The 19,905-nt window shown below is 41.6% G+C and overlaps 1 protein-coding gene across 9 annotated transcripts in view; it reads right to left on the bottom strand.

Annotated features, from left to right (window-relative positions):
• PLCB4 (phospholipase C beta 4) overlaps positions 1-4,639 on the bottom strand; it is a 414,850-nt gene extending 410,211 nt beyond the window's left edge. For 2 of the 9 annotated variants that reach the window (XM_054467170.2, XM_054467167.2), the window contains exon 1: positions 4,331-4,417. Coding sequence is in view for 4 of the 9 variants with exons in the window: in XM_063659442.1 (XP_063515512.1) it covers positions 4,331-4,563 (233 nt within the window). In the remaining 5 variants the exon portion in view is untranslated. Of the gene's footprint in view, positions 1-4,029; positions 4,201-4,330 lie in introns of those variants that run through there. The other 7 variants (XM_054467168.2, XM_054467182.2, XM_063659442.1 and 4 more) reach the window with 6 other exon arrangements.
• Between the last annotated feature and the right edge of the window lie 15,266 nt (positions 4,640-19,905).

Below are 19,905 nucleotides of genomic sequence, written 5' to 3'. Positions count from 1 at the left end.
CAAGTTGCTTTTTTCTTCCTGTTTCTAAGGAAATGGCTACTTCAATTCACTCATGTCTGGGAGCCAAAGACATGCTTTAATTGTTCGGGAGGACAAGAAGGGCAATGTATCTTAAAGCAATGATTTGCCTGGCCCAAGGGTATTTCCGTAGCTAGCGGTGGAATTTCCCAGCCCTAGGCACACCAAAAGATCCTTTGAGCTTTGAAGGAGAATCCCAGGAAAGGGGAGAAGTTAACACTATCTTATGGTCACATGGTGTGTGACATTCTGATTGAAGGTTTCATAAGTAGTGAGTGAGAGAGGTGTTCAGAGAAAAACCTTCTGATTTATGTCCATTTCAACTATTTTTATTTAATAAAGGAAAGGAAAAGTAGACGAAGTTCATGCAGAGAAAATAAAAACTCTGCTGGTCATTCATTCCCTGGAACATAAGGATCTCCTAGCTGAGATTTGAAAGGTAGAGGATTATTACTTTCATCTCCTCTAGAAACTTGGGTTATGCCTTCAGCATAAAAAAGCATCCAAAGTCGTGAGCTTCCACCCAGACTCTTTCCACCCTTCCACCCAGAAAATGGGGTTTGGGAGCGGTTGTTGCAATGGAGTGAAGTGGGCCTTGCAAATAAAAGTTATCCCAGGGTGATATTTTCAAAGCAAGCTTAATTCCAACCAAGACAATGTAAACGTCACACTCATCCACTCAGTAATGCATATTCACCCAGGTCTGCCTCCACTGGCAAGGAAGTAAGCTCATTTTTATATTTGGTTAGCTAAAGAATCACAGCCTAGGAACATGTAAAACCTTTATATCATTCTAAGGCATAACTAGATAAATAATATTGCAATTTGAGAAAGTATTTCTACTTTAAAGGGTGAGGCTTTATCAAAAGCAAAACTATTAAACAAACAGATACTAAGGAATAGAAGAAAGAGCTACAGAAGTTTATCCATTTTCCCAATATGAGAGAGAAATAGGAAAATGTGGAATGGACAGCACTGAGAATTAAGCAGTGTCCTTGCAAACACAGTTCACATCTGAAAACCAACAGCAAAACCACAGAAAGTCACTGCTGCCTCCCACCAGTGATGAAAAGCTGTATTTATTTCCCAACAGGCAGATAAGTCTCCTTGACAGACACTAATATGGCCTACACATTCATATATTACGAGGTGAAAAGCAACTATTTTAAAAACTTCAATCTGGACATAAAATACCAACTGTGATCATTAAAGCATCTCCATTAGTCCTTGACCTAATTTTGCATATCAAATACAGAAGTTCTTGGTTTTACAGGGACTCACTGTGGTAGACAGTTTCTTAAAAGACCTGGGTCGGCGGTGCTAATCAACATGCTGTTTCACCCTTACTTTATAAGTGATCACAAACAATAATTTAGTCACAGCCTGCTAAATAATTTTAAGTTTCAAAGAAAATTTATACTTCCCCAAAAATAGTTTACTATGAAGTGTGGAGAGCATGAGAAATCCAAAATCTTTCTTACATTACCTAAGTGCCCTAATCCGAAAAGATAAAATTTACTCTCAAGATTTCAAAATAAAAAATAAAACTCAGCTGATTACTAATTTTTTTTAATAATCTGCAAAATTTTTTCATTAATTCTGTTATTTGAGTTTGCCAGCTACATCTGAAAAACTGGGGATGAAAATTCAGACACTAAACTCAGAAGCTAATTCCACTTATATTGTTACATCCTTTCACAAATTAGCATGCTAATGTGATCATAAGGAAAACAGCACAGCAGCCCTGAAGCTCACTTTCACCTCAATTTTACTTAGAAGGTGGGGTAAAGATGAATACCAGGCAAGCATATCAATTCTTAATAAATCAAACCCCAAAATGAAGTTAGTGGTATCTTAGGAAAATACCATGTTCACTGAAATTGCCAAATATAACTGTCCCATGTTGCCAAAGTCAGCAATATACATTAATCTAAAGACAGTTGTGTATAATCTTGGGAAAGGCAAACTAGCTGTGCTACGGGCACTGAATGGACTCTGCTGTGGTTGAAATAGTTCGGAGGTGATACAAATTTTTAAAATCTTTTTCTGCAAAAGGTTTTTGGTAATCTGTAACACTTTTTCAACTACCGTATTTCTTTATCTCATAAGGCAAAAATACACCGCCTCACGATTCCAGGACATGTAAGCAGTTTAACATCACTCAAATTTTCAGGCATACAAATATAAAACTTCCAATAGAGTATTTTAGAACAAAGCTTTCTGCGTGGGTATGCATTTGCAAAATAAAGGTAGAATTATTCCAACAGATTTAAGTGTGCACCCAGTGATCAAATGGAGTCAGAAATTCTGTTTTGACAGTTACTTGTAGAACAGCATTTTCAACAGCGATTAATTCAGAGCTGGGTAGTAATATCATCAAAACTAAATCAAAACTAAGTTCCAACTGTTGAGTAATAATATAGTTGGAAGGAAGTGTAGTCCATAAGCTAATACATGGTACCTTTAGATATGTTATAATACGTCACATTCAAAAGGTTACTCGTCTGGCAGCAAGTCTTACGTTCATAAAAGTGCCAATAAAAATGTTTTGAAATTTCAAAAAGTGATTTTTTATGAAAACAGGTGTTCTCCAAAGATGGCAATCATTTATTAAACTACTACAGTTCAAAAGGAAGAAGATATAATAGATCAATATACCAGCTGAGAATCATGCAAGACTGTCCTATGAAAAACAGCATTCTGGATTACATAACACAGATAGTGAGGGATTACACCACATGCCCCTGCTGAGCTAGACTTTTGATCTTCTGTATGATTCTATAACTGAGGCCACTCAAATTTGAAGAGTATAAAATATGAGGGTCTCAGTTCAACCACACGTTTCTGAAAACAGCCGTCTTGAAAACAATAAAAGAATAAAGTTAAAATTTTACCTCCCCCCCGCAACACACACACAATTTTTCTATTCTGAAAAACACAGTTGTTCAGATACTTTCTTAACCTCCTTGGAGCCTCCCCAGGTAAAGTCACCAGTTGCTTTTCCTGGTCATGTTTACATTATAAATCTGATTTCTCTTTAAGGGGAAATTCAATATCATTTAAAAATGATACATAGCTGCCTATGTTTGAATAACATTATTGCCAGACAAAAAGAATTATTAAACAGCTATCTCCACATACCTATAACTTAAATATATAGACCACTAAGTATTACATATATGGAAAAAAAAACACCTTTCCTGAATATTCTGGCCAAAATTAAATTTCAAATACATGTTCTAGAACAATAGCTAGAATCACTACAGAACTTAAGAGGGAAAAATTTGGAAGAGTAGGGTCATCTTTCAGATATGTCCATATTTATGGAAACTATAGTGGGCAGTTGTATTTCTCTCTAGGAAAATGCTAGTTTTATGATTCTAGATAAAATTGCACTTAAACACACTTGGAAATTAGAGAATTCCATATTTCCATACTTCGATTCAGTACCATATACGAAGTCTACACTCAGAAGTATTGTACTACACAGAGTCTAATTGGTTAAAGCAAAAGCAACTTTAAAATTCTGAAAATAAGGATTTCCTTCACTAACAGGCTTTTAGGAGGCCCGAACCCTGCCCCCAATGAGTGCTAAGCCTGTCAGGGTTGTTTTAAGTGGAAACGGTCAATCATTTCTATGATTTCCCCAGAAGAGGCAAGAAGATCCACACGCATACACATTTACATGCGTTGCACGGTGCCAACTATTTCCAACCAAAATAATCATATACACGTCGAGCCGAGCTATTTCTAGCCCAGAAGAGGGTGAACGTCTGGAGAGAGTCTGAGGAAACCCAGCAGGCGATGACTACAGGGGAAGGGGGATGGCGTCTGGGTCCCCTGCCTCCCGCGCGCACAGGGCGCCTGGCACCCGGCACCTGCACGGGGTCCCCGCTGGGCATCCGGGTGCGCGCGCGCGCGTCCGGGACGCACCCGCGGAAAGCAAACAAGCACTGCGGGCCAGGGCGGGCGGGAGCATCCTCGGGCGGGACCCGAAATGCCTTTTCCTACCTGTCACTTTGCCTGGAGCTGCTGCCGGGGATGCGGCGACTGCCGCTGCCTGGAGACCCAGTGTGTACGCGCGTGTGTGTGCGCGCCCGTGTGTGCGTGTGCGTGTGTGTGTCTGTGTGTGAGATCTTGTTGGCGGTGCAGCTCACTTACTGCTCCCGGCGCGGCGCCACCACCCCCTCCTCGCCATAAAGAGCCGCCGCCAAGCCCCCTCCCGGCGCACCCCAGTCCCGCCCTCCCGCCTGCCTCCGCCCTCCCTCCCCGGCCTCCCCGCCTCCCCGTCTCCCAGCCGCGCGGTCCTTACCTCAGTTGAGGGCGGGGGTCTCCGCTGTGGCTCCCCAGCGAGCCCACGGGGCAGCGCCGACCCGCCCGCCCACCGCCGGGCCCTGCGCGTCCCCTTCTCCGGGCCCCGCCGCCCCTCAGCGGCCCGCCGCTCCCTCCTCCACTGCCCCCGAGCCTCCCTCCTCGTTCTCGCCTCCCGGCTCCAGAGCCCGAGCTGTCGCCTCGCAGCCCCAACCTGCCCAGGCTACGGAGCATGCCCAGTGCGGCGCGCCCGGGCTGGGCTGGGGGTGGGCAGGGGCCGGGCCGGCCGCCCAGTTGCCGCGAGCCCGCGGGGCGAGGAGGGGGCGCCAACTGGGTCGGGGGCGCAGCCTCGCGAGCCGGGGGCAGAGCAGCCGAGGCAGGTGGTGGGCAGCGCCAAGAGGAGGTGGGTGGGGCGTCCGGGGAAGCCGGCCCGCGGCGCGCTCCTCTGGGGTCTCCCTGGCGGCTCCCCGCGGCATGTGCCCCATGCCCAGGGGTCGGGGGTGCACGGGATGGCGCTGGGCGCAGAACCCAGGGAGCGGGGGCAGAAGAGCGGCACCCTCCTCGGATGGGAGACCCGCAGCCCGCCGTGGGCCGTGTGGAGGGGCTCAGGACTGGCCAGAACGGGGCCCCCAAAGCCGTTGGCTGGGTGGGGGACGTGCTGATTTGTTTATATTCGGTTTCATAAACCCATACAGCGCTTACAATGCGTCCTGCAGTGTTCTAAATGCTTTTTATTCGTTTAATCCCTAAAACAATCTTCCAAAGAGTACTACTGCCTCTTTTTATTTCGCGGGTCTTACACAGAGCCGCAGAATTAAGTGGTTCCAAAAAGTCTTCCCACAAGTGCAACCTCAGACATGCAAACCCCCCAGACTTTGGTCCCTGGGATGCTGGGGCGCTGCTCCAGCCAGTTCCTGGCTTTTCCCGGCCCTACAACGGCCCCCAGGTGCCTCCGAGTCACACTCACACCCAGGCCCTAATGGTGTTCGGTCTGGCATCCTTGTGTGGACCCTCACAACGTGCTGCTCCCGGACTCCGGAGGGCTCCCTCCTCCCCACTCCGCCTCCTCCTTCTCCTGGCCGGCGGCCACCAAAACCCGGAGACGTGGCACCTGCGCAATGGGGACCGGGGCCATGCTCGCAGCTGCACTAGGCATGCTCAGCCGCCTGAGCCGGTCCGGCTGGCCAGGAGGAAAGGAAGGGCCAGACGGGGCGTGAAGTGTAAGAAATGGAGGGGGAATGTGTGTACAAACAATAGTCCAGGCTCTGATGGGCAGGGGCAGTTGTAGATGCAAAAAGCTCATTCCCCTGGCACATCCTGGCCATTTCCAGGCAGGGCTAAGAGATGGGGGGAATAATCATCAAAACTTTAACCAACTTGGCATCCTTAAGCAAGAGGGGGCTGAGGCCCCACTGACCACTCCCCAGCTCAACTACTAAGCTGTAATTTTAGCTGAGCTTGGAAAAAAAAGCTCCTCAGCAGCTGAAGCTGTCTGCCTGTGAAGAAGCCAAGAAAAATATCCCAGACCAAGTTTCCCCACAAGATTGGAAAGGAAAGATAGATCCCAGGGAAAGGCTGGTGGCTCTTCACTGTTAGGGATATTAAAGATGTGGTGATTTTGGCTGGGCGCGGTGGCTCACGCCTGTAATCCCAGCACTTTGGGAGGCCAAGGCGGGTGGATCATCTGAGGTCAGGCATTCGAGACCAGCTTGGCCAAAATGGTGAAACCTCGTCTCTACTAAAAATACAAAAAAAAAAAAAAAATTAGCCGGTCGTGGTGGTGGGCACTTGTGATCCCAGCTATTCAGGAGGCTGAGGCAGGAGAATCGCTTGAACACGGGAGGCGGAGGTTGCAGTGAGCTGAGATAGCCCCATTGCACTCCAACCTGGGCGACAAAAGCAAAACTCCATCTCAAAGAAAAAAAAAAGGGATGTGGTGATTTTGAGTGATCACAGCATGATAAGGCAGTGTGTAATGGGCATACAAGTTGCCTGGGGATCTTGTTAAACTCCAGATTTTGATTCAGCAGATCTGGGGTGGGATCAGAGATTCTGCATTTCTAACAAGTTCCCACACCATGTTGATGCTGCTGTCTTTAGATAGATTTTTAGTTGCAAGAGGTTAGGGCAGTATTTTAGGCCTGTTCTTTATTTTATATGTATAAGAAAACCAAGGTTCAAAAAGGTTAAGCAAGCAATTTGCCCCCAGGTCACACGGCCAAGAAGTAGCATCACTAGGCTCAAACCCAGTTCTCCAGGGCTTCCTGTGTATGTTCCTATATTCCCTAGGTATCACTCACAGACAGATGAGCTGAAGCTGTCATCTGTGTGTCTTGACAGTTTTTAACAATAGAACATAATATTAGTAGATAATGCACCCAAACATACTATATCAGTTAGCCTTTGGTGTGTAACAAACCACACCAATACATAGTAGCCTAAAGCAACAATTATTCATTAGCTCACAATTCTGTGAATCAGTAACTGGAGCTAAAATCAGCTGAGCAGTGTTGTTCTCCTGGGCCTACTCACGCAGCTGCAGACATGCGGAGCTTGGAGCCTCATCCGGATGGCAAGGATGACAGGGTATTCCCATATGGCTTCTTTGTATGGTGAGTTCCTAGTTCCCAGCAGCAAAAGAAGGAAAGCCCCAATTCAAAATAGCATTTTATACCTCTGCTTGCTAATGTTCTACTGGCCAAAGCAAGCCACATGGCCACGCCCAGATTCAAAACATGGAGAAATCAACTTCAATTTTGATAAAAGGAGACACAAAATAGAGTAGTATTTTGTTTTTAAAATCTATCACACACATCAGATTCCATAAAAGTAGCCCTCCTGCCTTAGAGTTCAAAGTTGTATAGATTAAGCCTATCTTTCATTTTATATATTGGTAAACCAAGTCACAGTAATCTTTGTTGTTACTGTTAAGTCTTCAATCTAATAATGTGTTTATTAAGGAATCTCAACTCAGTTAGGTATAAACATTAAATAATTTTTTTCTCTAAATCCTAAATTCAATCCAAATTCTAAATTCCCTTATCGTGCCTTTGATGACATATTAGACAGTCATTCATTCAACATTTTTTTTTTTGAGACAGGGTTTTGCTTTGTTGCCCAGGATGGAGTGCAGTGGCATCATCATGGCAACCTCAAACCCAGGGGCTCAAGTGATCCTCCCACCTCAGCACTCCCAGTAGCTTGGACTACAAGTGTGCGCTACCACACTTTGCTAAATTTTTTTATTTTATTTTTTTGTAGAAACAGAGTCTCACTATGTTGCCCAGGCTGGTTGTGAACTCCTGGGTTCACATGATCCTCTTGCCTCAGCCTCCCAAAGTACTCGGATTACAGGTTTGAGCCAGTGGATTGAGCTTGGATTACAGGTTCGTGCCTGGCCCGTTGAACAAATTTTTTGAAACCTTCTGTGTGTCAGGCACTACTCTTTGGCCAGGATACTAAAATAAGCAAGAGACAAAAATAATTGCCCCTAAGAAACTTAGATACTATCACAGGAGATAGCCAATAGCATATTAAAAATATATAACATTGGGCCGAGTGTGGTGGTTCTTGCCTATAATCCCAGCACTTTGGGAGGCCAAGGTGGGCAAATCACTTGAGGTCAGGAGTTCGAGACCAGCCTGGCCAACATGGCAAAACCCCAACTCTACCAAAAAATTAAAAAAAATTAGCTGGGCGTGGTGGCATGCACCCATAGTCCAGCTACTCAGGAGGCTCAGGTGGGAGAATCACTTGAATCTGGGAGGTGGAGGCTGCAGTGAGCCAAGGTCGTGGCCACTGCACTCCAGCTTGGGCAACAGAGTGAGACCCTGTCTCAAAAAAAATAAATAAATAAAATATATATATATATAAAACATTGAGTAGTGCTAAGTATTGTTTTATAACCTATATAAGTAAATATATATATAATCTCTCTCTCTCTTTCTCTCTCTCTCTCTCTCTCTCTCTCTCTATATATATATGTAAAACACTGAATAGTGCTAAGAACCATGGTGAAAAGAAGGCTTCCTGAGATGAGGTAGAGAGGCAGCTATTTTAGATAGGGGTCAGAGATGGCCACTCTAACGCCATTTGAGTGGAAGCTGAATGAGAGATGTTAATATCTAGAGAACAGTGTTTCCAGCAGCGAAACCAGCAAAAGCTCTCAGATGAGAATGTGCTTGGCATGTCCAAGGGATGAAAGGAGGCCAGAGTGGCAGAGCAAGACATGGAGTGAGCAGAAGTGGGGTCACAGAGGCAGCAGGGGGTCAGACCATGTAAAGTCACAGAAAAGACTTTGGACTTTAGTCTGGGTGTGTCATGAACCCATTGGAAGATGTTAAACAGGGTCATGACATGATCTGATTGATGGTTTAGGAAGATGTGCATTAAGAATGCCTATAGGAGGGAGAGGAGAAAAAGGAGCCTATTCTAAGGATACAGCAGTGGGTCCACTAGGGCAGAGTTTATCACTTTTCAGTATTAAAACTCAGACCAAGTGTATTAGTCTGTTTCATGCTGCTGATAAAGACATACCCAAGACTGGGTAATTTATAAAGGAAAGAGGTTTAATTGAGTCACAGTTCCACATGGCTGCAGAGGCTTCACAATCATCGTGGAAGGCAAGGAAGAGCAAAGTCACATCTTGCATGGATGGTGGCAGTCAAGAGCTCGTGCAGGGGAACTCCCCTTTATAAAAACCATCAGATTTCATGAGACTTATTCACTATCAGGCGAACAGTACAGGAAAGACCCATCCCTGTGATTCAATTACCTCCCACCGGGTCCCTACCACAACATGTGGGAATTGTGGGAACTACAATTCAAGATGAGATTTGGGTGGGGACACAGCCAAACCATATCATCAGGTTAAACCTTCACCTTCAAACTCAACTTAAATTCAGTCTTCTGTCTTCTCCCTGTCCCATTGCAGGCCCTGCTAGGTGCCTTAATTCTTGAAGTGGAAGGTTAGTGGCATAGGATCTGGCATTTAAACATTTTCCTACACGCAGCCCTTCCCCAGCCACCCTCCCCAACCCTGTCATTTGCCCTTCAAGGCCTAGTTCTGCCAGCACGTTGGGCAGCAAGAAGAAAAGGCCAGTGTCTCTACCTTTGACCTATAGCCATTATTGCCCTCTCTTGGTTCACTGTGGCTGCTTCTCTGGCTAGGAAATCAGGGACACACTCTGTCAGGAGTGCAATGCAAGCTCTCTGCCACGGAGAAAATAACGGAGGCCCCTGGAGGGTCCTTCTGGAATTCCCACCCCAGGTTCTCCTTTTTTCCCAGGCTCCACAGTTCTCTTCACGGTGGTCCAGCCCAGAGTATCTCAATGCTGGGTCTCACATGCTAGGTAGGCCACCCTGTTGGGTGAGGCATCTGCAAGAAAGTTAAGCTGAAGAGCCTTCTAGAGTATCTACTGGAAGCCCAGAGAAAATAGAGAAAATTGCCCATCCCAGCCAGGCTAATGGGTTGGCCAGCAGGAAGGCAGGTAAGATGGAGCTGTTTCTGCAGCAAGGAGGATGCCTAGACCAATTTTGAAGACTTTCTCTAGAATGTGGATCCCTGAACATCTCATCGTGCTCAGCTGCAGACTCTAGTTATCAATTACCTGGCAACATTGTGTTATGAAAATTAACATTCACCACAAGAAAAGCCAAAGCAAACTGCAAACGCCACCAGTTCTTTATTTTGATTTTTATAAAGTCTTGCTTATTGTCATTGTTACTTAATATGAAAGGATAATAGTGACAATAACGACCTTTAGCTGAATAGTCTCAACTGTATTAGCAAAAGATCATGTTGTATCTCTTTTAGACAAAGGGCAGTACATCTCTTGTTCCCATTTAAAGTGACACAGTAATTACAGTTTTCACCTAGCTTTTTGCATGCTGTCCTTTGGAAGACAGAGATCACCACTGGCCCATTTGTCCAGTTTACCTTAATTAGAGACATATATCTTTGAAAAGTGGGCAGCACACAGACAGGCCTGATACGAGCTGTCTGGACCTCAGGGTATCCTTTCCCTAACTTTCTGTCTTGTTCCCCTGTGCACTGAACAACTAAAACAACTTTGGTTTTCTTTGAATACCAAAGAAAATGATAATGAAGAAAACTGCCTAAGGATTGAGTTTGTGTGCAATGTAATATCTGGTGAAAAAAAAAACCCACTGAACTTTTGATTAAATTAATCATTGATTGGAGTGTAAAGGGAAAATAGAAAAGTAAAATAAAGATTAATTCCATTCCAAACTACTTGCTTAAGAATAGAATTTTGTGTATATCAGCTAGGCTTAGGATATGATTAGACTGCAGATGTTCAAATAGACTGGATGATGATGATGGAGAAGGTGATGGAGGTATTTTATATATATATATATAAAATATATATGTACAATAAAGTACAAAAATCTTAAGTGGTGCTTGAGGAGTTTTACTTATATAAACATCTATGTGACCACACCTGGATCAAGATATAAATCCTTTACAGCACTCCAGAAATTTCTTCAATCACTTTCTCAGTCAATATCCTTCCCACATACAAACACACACACACACACCACCACCACCACCACCACACCACAGGTAACCACTATTCAAACACCACAGATTTGCTTTCTCTTGTTTGTGAACTTAGTATAAATGAAATCATGCAAAAGGTACTCTTCCGTGTCTGGTTTCTTTCACTCATTATTACGTCTGGGAGATTCATTCATGCTGTAGTTTGTATCTGTAGTTTCTTCCTTTTTATTGTTGCGCAGTATATCATTATATAATAAAATAGAAGGTATTTATACAATCTATTTTGATGGTAAAAAAAAAATTGTGGGTTTTTTTTAAAAGTGCACATGAAAGGTCCTTGAAAGCTGGTCTTGGCCGGGCACAGTGGCTCATGCCTATAATCCCAGCACTTTGGGAGGCCGAGGCAGGTGAATTACTTGAGGTCAGGAGTTTGAGACCAGCCTGACCAACATAGTGAAACCTCATCTCTACTAAAAATACCAAAATTAGCCGGGCATGGTGGCACGCAACTGTAATTCCAGTTACTCGGGAAGCTGAGGCAGGAGAATCACTTGAACCAGAGAGGCAGAGGTTGCGGTGGCCACTGCACTCCAGCTTTGGTAACAGAGCAAGACTCTGTCAAAAAAAAAAAAAAAAGAATGAGAGAGAAAGAAAGAAAGAGGAAGGAAGGAAGGAAGGAAAAGAAAGAAGAGAAGAGAAAAGAAAATAAAAGAAAAGGAAAAGAAAACTGGTCCCGGTACTACTATACTACTTCTTTCCATATTCTCTATTCATTCCTAGCACAATGTGTTATACTAAGTGCTCAATACTGAGTTGTTCCATGAGAATAAAGAATATTCTGTGTCATGGTAAAGTAAATTCCCAAATATTTTATTCAAAAGAACAGAAATAAAATTATGACATATTTCTGGATAAAAAAGGGTTTACTCCAAATAATTCAAATGACAATTAAATTATTTTTCTGACGCCAAAACAGTAGTAATCATTCCCTTGAAATGTGAGGAATATGTGCTGTTAAATTTAAATCAGAAAGCCTCAAAACTGATATCAGCATTTAACCTACAGAATATGATTTACAAATGAGTGCACTGTTCCCACTTACCTGTTGTTTATGACAGGATTACGTAAAATGAAATGAGAGCATATGGAAAATATACCCAGTACTTAATGAGGCTGCTCAACTGCTGGCCTAATTGCATGGTTTTATGTTTCTCTCCATTCTTTAAATGTGAACAAATCAGTTTTGTAAATACAATGATTCGTTCCTACCATTTCTGTTATGCTGCAACAAGATTAGAAAAATACATTAACTTACAATATAAATATCAACTGCACACTCAACAAGACTCAATGTTCTTTTCTTTCCTTCACTGACTCCATGTGGTTGGAATCACAACAAAAGAACAATTCAGTTAAAATGATTGTTCCTCTATGCCTCAGGAAGCCCAAAATTTTCACCCACACACAAAAATAAATTTTTTACATTATTTTTTAGTCAATTTTGCCATTGTGATTAATACTGACCAAAATAATAATAATTTTTTTGCACTTTTCCACCTAGAAGTGACTTAGAGGATCAAGTGATCCAATCATTTCAACTAATTGATGAACTTTTTTTTTTTTTTTTTTTTTTTGAGACAGAGTCTCGCTGTGTCACCCAGGCTGGAGTGCAGTGGCAGGATCACGGCTCACTGCAAGCTCCACCTCCCGGGTTCACACCATTCTCCTGCCTCAGCCTCCCTAGTAGTTGGGACTATAGGAGCCCGCCACCACGCCCGGCTAATTTTTTGTATTTTTTAGTAAAGACGGGGTTTCACCCTGTTAGCCAGGATGATCACGATCTCCTAACCTCATAATCCGCCCACCTCGGCCTCCCAAAGTGCTGGTTGATCAACATTTTAAGTCCGAGAGGCTGTGTGACTTGGTGAGTTTGCATACCCAGTTGATGGGACTCCAGCTTCCTTTTCAGAAATTGGACTCACATCGGTTCGACAAAATCCAGAAGAAAGAAGACAAGATTAATTGAATTTTTACAGAATTTTATGAAGCTTATATTTTAGCTCATGATCAAAAGAAAATTTTTCCTTGCATTTCATAGGTGTTTCCTCAAAGAAGTTCCTTTTCTAGACTTTATTCAACTGAGCTGGCAGGGTACGGTGACTCATGCCTGTAATTCCAGGACTTTGGAAGGCTGAGGCGGGTGAATCACTTGAGGTCAGGAGTTCAAGAACAGCCTGACGAACAAGGTGAAACCTCTTCTGTACTAAAAATGCAAAATCAACCAAGCGTGGTGGTGCATGCCTGTAATTCCAGGTACTCAAGAGGCTGAGGCAGGAGAATGGCTTGAACCAGGGAGGCGGAGGTTGCCAGAAAATCCCATCTAAAATTTAGGCAGGACTACCACATTCAGTAGGTCAGGCTTCGCACTGCATAAGGATACTCAGCCAATGGGGCAAGTGTTGGCTGAGATGCTCCTCTTGCAAAGCCTTTTGCTTGGCACTGGGCTGAATTGGCCCCAAAGACGTAGTACACTTTTTTATTTTGCACAAAATTGTGGTATAGATCTTACTCTTTGGAGTGGATTCACCCACCAGGTTTACCTTATATATATAGTATTTTATAAAATGCAGCAGATTTGCAGACAAATAACTAACAGCAAAGGATTTGTGTGATGTTTATGCTTGTTCCTCCCCTTTCAAAATAATATTAATGTAACCAGAAATGAATGTGTCCATTTTGGCTGGTTCATAAAGGGCTTTATTCCATCTCAACTTCATGGTAATGGCAGAAGTACCAGAGAGAGGAAGTGCCAATGCCAAGCCCATTTCACACCTCTGCTTGCATCGTGTCTGCTACGATCTTGTTTTGCCCAAAGCAAGTCACTGGGTTGGGCCCGGTGTTTAGGTATGGGGCAAAGTGACCTGCCCATAGTGGGAGGGTGCTGCAAAGGATACAGATCTAGAGAGCAGTGAATACTTGAGGTTATGACTGCCATCTACCACATGACATTATTAGATTTCACCTTCCTTAAAGAGAAGGACTGTTTCTTATTTAAATTCTAATCTCCAGGGTTCACCATGGTGCTTGGAATATAGTGAGGTGGTAAAAAATATTTGCTGAACTAAAAATAAGTAGCCCTGCAATCTACCAGGTGGCTGGAACCAGAACCAGTGAATCTTTTATTTTATTTTTTTGTTTTATTTTTCATTGACAAATAATAGTTGTATATATTTATGGGGTACAAGATGATGTTTCCATATTTGGCTTCTTCAGCAGCCTCACATTTTATTTCAAGTCTGTCATTAAGTAGATTCATCTACACCATTTATAAATATCTCTTAAATTATTCTTTCCATTCAAAACTCAGCTTTTCTAACCCCTCCAGTAGGAATTAAGCCTCTTAGGCTTCCCCAAAGCACCTGGTACCGTCTTATTTCATAGCACTTGCCTCACTATTTAAGAGTTATCTGTTTATCTGTCTCACCTCAAAGGAGTGTGAAACTCTGGAGGGTAAAATCAGGATTCTAACTCATTTTTTCCTCGCCAAAACAACTGCAGTATACATTTTATAATAAGCAGTACATGCACAAAATACAAAATTCAAAAGGCATAAAAAGGGGTATGTTTCAGAATGGCTAGAAGATTTGGAATGTTCTCAATACAAAGAAATGATAACTGTTTAAGGTGATGGATATCCCATTTCCTCTGCTTTAATCATTACACATTGTATGCATGTATCAAAGTATCATATTTATCCCATAAATATGTACAATTATTATGTATAAATAAAAAGGGGGTATGGCCAGGCACTATGGCTCACGCCTGTAATCCAAGCACTTTGGGAGGCCGAGGCGGGTGGATCACTTGAGGTCAGGGGTTCAAGACCAGCCTGGCCAACTTGGCGAAACCCCGTCTCTATTAAAAATACAAAAATTAGCTGGGCGTGATGGTGGGCATCTGTAATTCCAGCTACTCAGGAGGCTGAGGCAGGAGAATCGCTTGAACTGGGAGGCGGAGTTTGCAGTAAGCCAAGATTGTGCCACTGCACTTCAGCCTGAGCTCCGTCTCAAAAAAACAGGGGATTGTGGGGTTGGGGGGAATACAGAGAAAAAGACTGCCCTTCCCCAAGACTTCAAGTCCTGAGAGGAAAGCATTATATTCCTATGCCTTACTTAGCCTGCCTGTGAGTCTATACCAGTGTATGTATACAAACTTATATACATACATTCTTTGTTCTTCTTATACTCTATTCTCTTTAAAATTTTGTAAATTATATATATGCATGTAGAGCAGCCTCTATGTTTGTAACAGCTTCATATCATTCCATTGTATGGATGTGCCATGATTTATTACATCTGTACAATTCATGACTATTCCTTACTATAAGAAACAATGAAAGTAATATATTCCCACTCCCTTCTCCTTTTCCTCCTCTTCATCATCCAAAACTGTAGTTGCTTACCACATAACTTGTCTCAGTGTTTATCTTTGAAGCTTTAAATATATCTTTACTTCTATTACTTGCTTTATTTGATTTATAATATATTTGACATCTGGTTCTAAAGGTAATCAGTATATTTACATTGCTTTTCATCTTTCTCCTCCTTCCTTTCCTGAATGATACTATGTTACTCCTACATTTTCTGGGTTTGATTGGCATTTGATTTAGTCTTAGTCTTAAAATTAAATAATTTCATTGACAGTGAATGTGCTGTATTTTCTCCAGTCATCTCTTGGTTTGCTGACATTTGGCCTATAATAATTTTTTAAGGGATTATGGAATTCATAATCCTTAATGAATGCATGCCAAGATGTCTGTCTGTTCACTGCATACTTAAATGATTGCTTGACTTTGTTTAAAATTTTTGTTTTACCTTTTCTTTCCCTGAGGACTTTGTAGGCATTGCTTCTAGCATATAATGTTGCTGTGAGGGTGTCTGAGGCTGGTCTGATGGCTTTTCCCTTAAAGATTAATTTTTTTAACCAAGATTCCCAAAGGATTCTTTATCTTAAAAGTAAAATAATTTTACTATAATATTTTTACATCAATGGTAATATTTAACAGTGAAAGACAGAATGCTTTCTCAAGTTTTAGATTCAAAGTTGTTATGACTAACATTTTCTCATACTATATTTTCTCATATTTTGAGATGAACTATATGTGCCTTAGATTGCCTTTGTTGGTCTTCCATATATCATTTCTCTCTAATGTTTCTTAACTCTTCATTCTTTTACATTATATTTTGCTCACTTTTCTTAATCCTATCTTCCATGTCTGCTACTGTGTTAATCAGCACAGATTTTTTTTCTTTGTACTTCTCATTGGAGACTTTATTTTTGTGATTTATTTTTCTCTCCCATTTTTCCCTTACATGTGCTAACTAATCTCTTGGTTATATCTTCCTTCATCTTCTCTGAAGTTTCCTGGTGAAACAGATTTGCATTTCTCTTTCCAGCCTACAAAAAGGCAGCTTCAGGGCTATTCCCAAAGCAAGGTCTCTTTCCTCTACTCTGCTGCATTGAGAGACAGCTTCCTACAAATAATGATATCTGTGTAAGTCTTCATCAGCCCTGACTCTTTGGTAGAAAATTTTGTCTAGGGAAGCTCTCACTACCAGCTGATAGTCTTCCTTTCTGTTGTTTAAAACAATCACGTGTAAATTACATTTCAAAATTTTTAAAATATCCCTAAAAGTAGTCTGTGTGCTTTGGAGAATTGTACTCTACTGTCTCAGTCTTAGATCTACTTCAGTGGGGCGTCTTGTTTCAGCATCTTCCTGTATTCCTAGTTGATCATCATTGAATGTTGCACCCCTTACTTACATATTTGTTAAGGGTCAGGAAGTTGTGTTTTTTTCTCATTTTCTTTTGTTTTAGTGTGCTTTGTAAGAGGGAAAGGAAATATTTCTTTACAGGAAATTTTAAAATCAGAAAAGCATAGCAATAATTTCCATCTTCTAGCTCATTTGTCTTCTAATTTCCAAGGTCTAGTATGATAGGTACTTAATTAAATTGCTAAAAGGGAAACAAAGAAGGAAAGTGTATTAGTTTTCTATTGTTGCTCTAACAAATTACTTATAAACTTAGTGGCTCAAAGCAACACACATTCATTATCTCAGTTCTGTCGGTTAGAAGATCAAAATGAGTCTCACTGGGTAAAATAAGGGTGCCAGCACAGCTGTGTTCCCTTCCAGACTCTCTAGAGGAGAATCTGCTCCCTGCATTTTCCAACCTCTAGAACCACCCATACTCCTTGGCTCATGGCTCCCTTCCTCTGTCTTCAATGCAGCAATGCTAGTGGCAGGTCAAACACTTCCCACATGCCCTCACTCTGACCTTCTTTTCTTGTTCCCTTTCTACTTTTAAGTAAATATATGATTATATCCAATCCACCTACATAATCCAGGATAATCTCCAATATCTCAAAATCCTTAATTTAATCATGTCTGCAAAGTCTATGCTGCCATGTAAGGAAACCTATTTATAGGTTCTGAGGATTAGGACACGGACATCTTGGGGGAAGAGGGCATTGTTCTATTACAGAGGAAGGAAGGAATTAAAGGAAAAAGTAAGTTAGTGGTTCTTATGCAGATTTAATTCTACAACGCAATAGCAGGGTTCTATTTGGCATTAATAGAGGCTGTTAAGTTTCAAAGTACTCAAATACTTGGCCTATCCTGTGATAAGTAAAAATCTTACAGAGTGGGATTGAAAATCATATTTTGTCTCATATAAATATACCTTGATTAATCCTGTTTTTAGGAAGAAACTATATCATTTAATATATATTATTCGAAAAGTCTGTTAAAGCATTTCCTAGATGTACTGGTTACCAACATAGTAAATAGTACAAGACGGGCCCGTAGACCCTCTGGTCTGTAGCCTGTTAGGAAGCGGGCCGCCCAGCAGAAGTTTAAGACGGTATAGCCAGTGATCATTACCTCGTGAATCCACCTCCTGTCAGATCAGCTGTGGCATTAGATTCTCACAGGAGTGTGAACCCTGTTGTGAACTGTGCATGCGAGGGATCTAGGTTGCATGCTCCTTATAAGAATCTAACTAATGCCTGAGGAGCTGAGATGGAACAGTTTCATCCCAAAACCATCCCCCCCACCACGCTCCATGAAAAATTTCTTCCAGGAAACTGGTCCCTGGTACTAAAAAGGTTGGGGATGGCTGGTATAGGAGATGAAATATAAATACAAAATTAAGTATAAATATAGAGCAGTATATACAGTTTAAATATAGGTATAAAATATAAATAAAATATATTATATAATAGATACATAGACACAGAGATATTTAAAAAAGATAAATACTAAATCTAGAGAATAAATGAAATGTTTCAAATTTATCATGATTAAAAGAGACACTTCTAAAATTACCTTTTGAAATCTGAATTTATTCTTTCAAATGAGATGAAATATAGGGAAAGCTTTTGATAACAGAAAGACTGTACAAAAAATATTAAGTTAACACAAATGACATTCAAGAATTATGCAAATGAAAACATCTAGGATCTAGTTGTAAAATGTACTTAGAGAGGTGAACTACTAATTACAGCTTGGATTAAATCTCTGACACCTTGAAGAAATTAATAAATTCATTATTTTTTAAAAAAGAGAATGAAAAATAGTTCTGAGAATTTCCATGTAGACTACTGAAAATCTCAAGGCAAATCATTTCTTTGAAACTGCCTACAGCATGTGGGGAATGTTTGATTTGGTTTTGTTTTAATCCTATTTGAAACATCAATAGCTTCTGTGATGCCTCTTTAAAGTGGCCCATTTCTCCCAGCCCCAAAATGCAGATCTAGAACCCTGGAAATGGCATCTGGACAGATAGCATCTATTGCCCACTGTTCCTCACTATTTTTTAATACTGCACTGATGTTTTGCTAAGGAAGCATGACTCTAGTTTCATCTGGCTAATGGCTTTGCGTGCATTTCTCTTTTGCCTATTTCAGTGTCATCTCCATGAAGTCACCACAGTACTTTTTCAGTGAGCCAGGCCCAACTGATTATGAACATTAAGGCTGGGCTGACTCAGCCTTTGGGCTAAATTTAGAAAAATAAAAATAAATAGAAGCAGAAATGAGTTAAGTGGAATTAAATGTAGGTACAGATGAGGAACTGACTAGTGCAATGGAGTTTTCCAGGTTCAGTTTTGGTGAATCTAGGAAAGGATCGTCGAGGTGGCTTCTCTCATTCTGGTTTCTGCATAATTGTGTTAATATCAGGAAAAAGATTGTCAGTCTACTACTGATTCCAATGTTAATCTCATCCAGAAATACCCTCACAGACATACCCAGAATAATGTTTGGCCAAATGTCTGGACACCCCATGGCCCAGTCAAATAGCCACATAAAATTAACAATCACAAGTGCTTAGTACAGTATCTGGCACCTACAAAAATTCAATGAATGCTAGCTTAGGAATCTTTCAGACTGCTTCTAGAGCTTATTAATCTCTTTCTTTCTCTGAACTTCTACAATGGTTTAGTGGTAGTACTATAAAGGAATGACTTTATATAGCACTTATATTATTGTAATGCATTTTATTGATTGTTTATGTACATTATGTTTTCCCAAAGAGACTAGGGAGATAAAAAGAGAATCACTGGCATCTTCAGCTGCTGAATAGTAAGGAGAACCATGGCTTTTCCCTTCCTCTTCATGAGAGAAAGGAGAGGGGTTCTTCTCCCACATCACACCAAAGAAAGAGAGATGCTCTGAATAAACCATTTCTAAAGATTTTGTTTTGCCCCTTAGAAAGGAAGATGGGCATCTCAAGGGGCATGTAGTTGGGCAGCATCTGGTCTACAAAACCTATTGGCCCACTTTGTGCTATTACAGCTAACTGGAGCTTGAATGAGAGAGCAGGGGAAGGAAGTTCTTGGGAGAGCTTGAGATGTAGCTGCAGAGTTACTGAAAGGACATAAAATGTAATGCCTGCTTCTCACGTGGAGATCATTATCAATGACAGGAACTTGTGGTGGGTTGGGGAGAGGAGCCAGGCAGGAAGGGACTGTGGTGTTGCATGCTGGTAAGAAGATGT

Source organism: Pongo pygmaeus, chromosome 21, assembly GCF_028885625.2.
Source record: "Pongo pygmaeus isolate AG05252 chromosome 21, NHGRI_mPonPyg2-v2.0_pri, whole genome shotgun sequence".
Taxonomy (NCBI): domain Eukaryota; kingdom Metazoa; phylum Chordata; class Mammalia; order Primates; family Hominidae; genus Pongo; species Pongo pygmaeus.
This window is presented reverse-complemented; position numbering and strand designations above follow the sequence as displayed.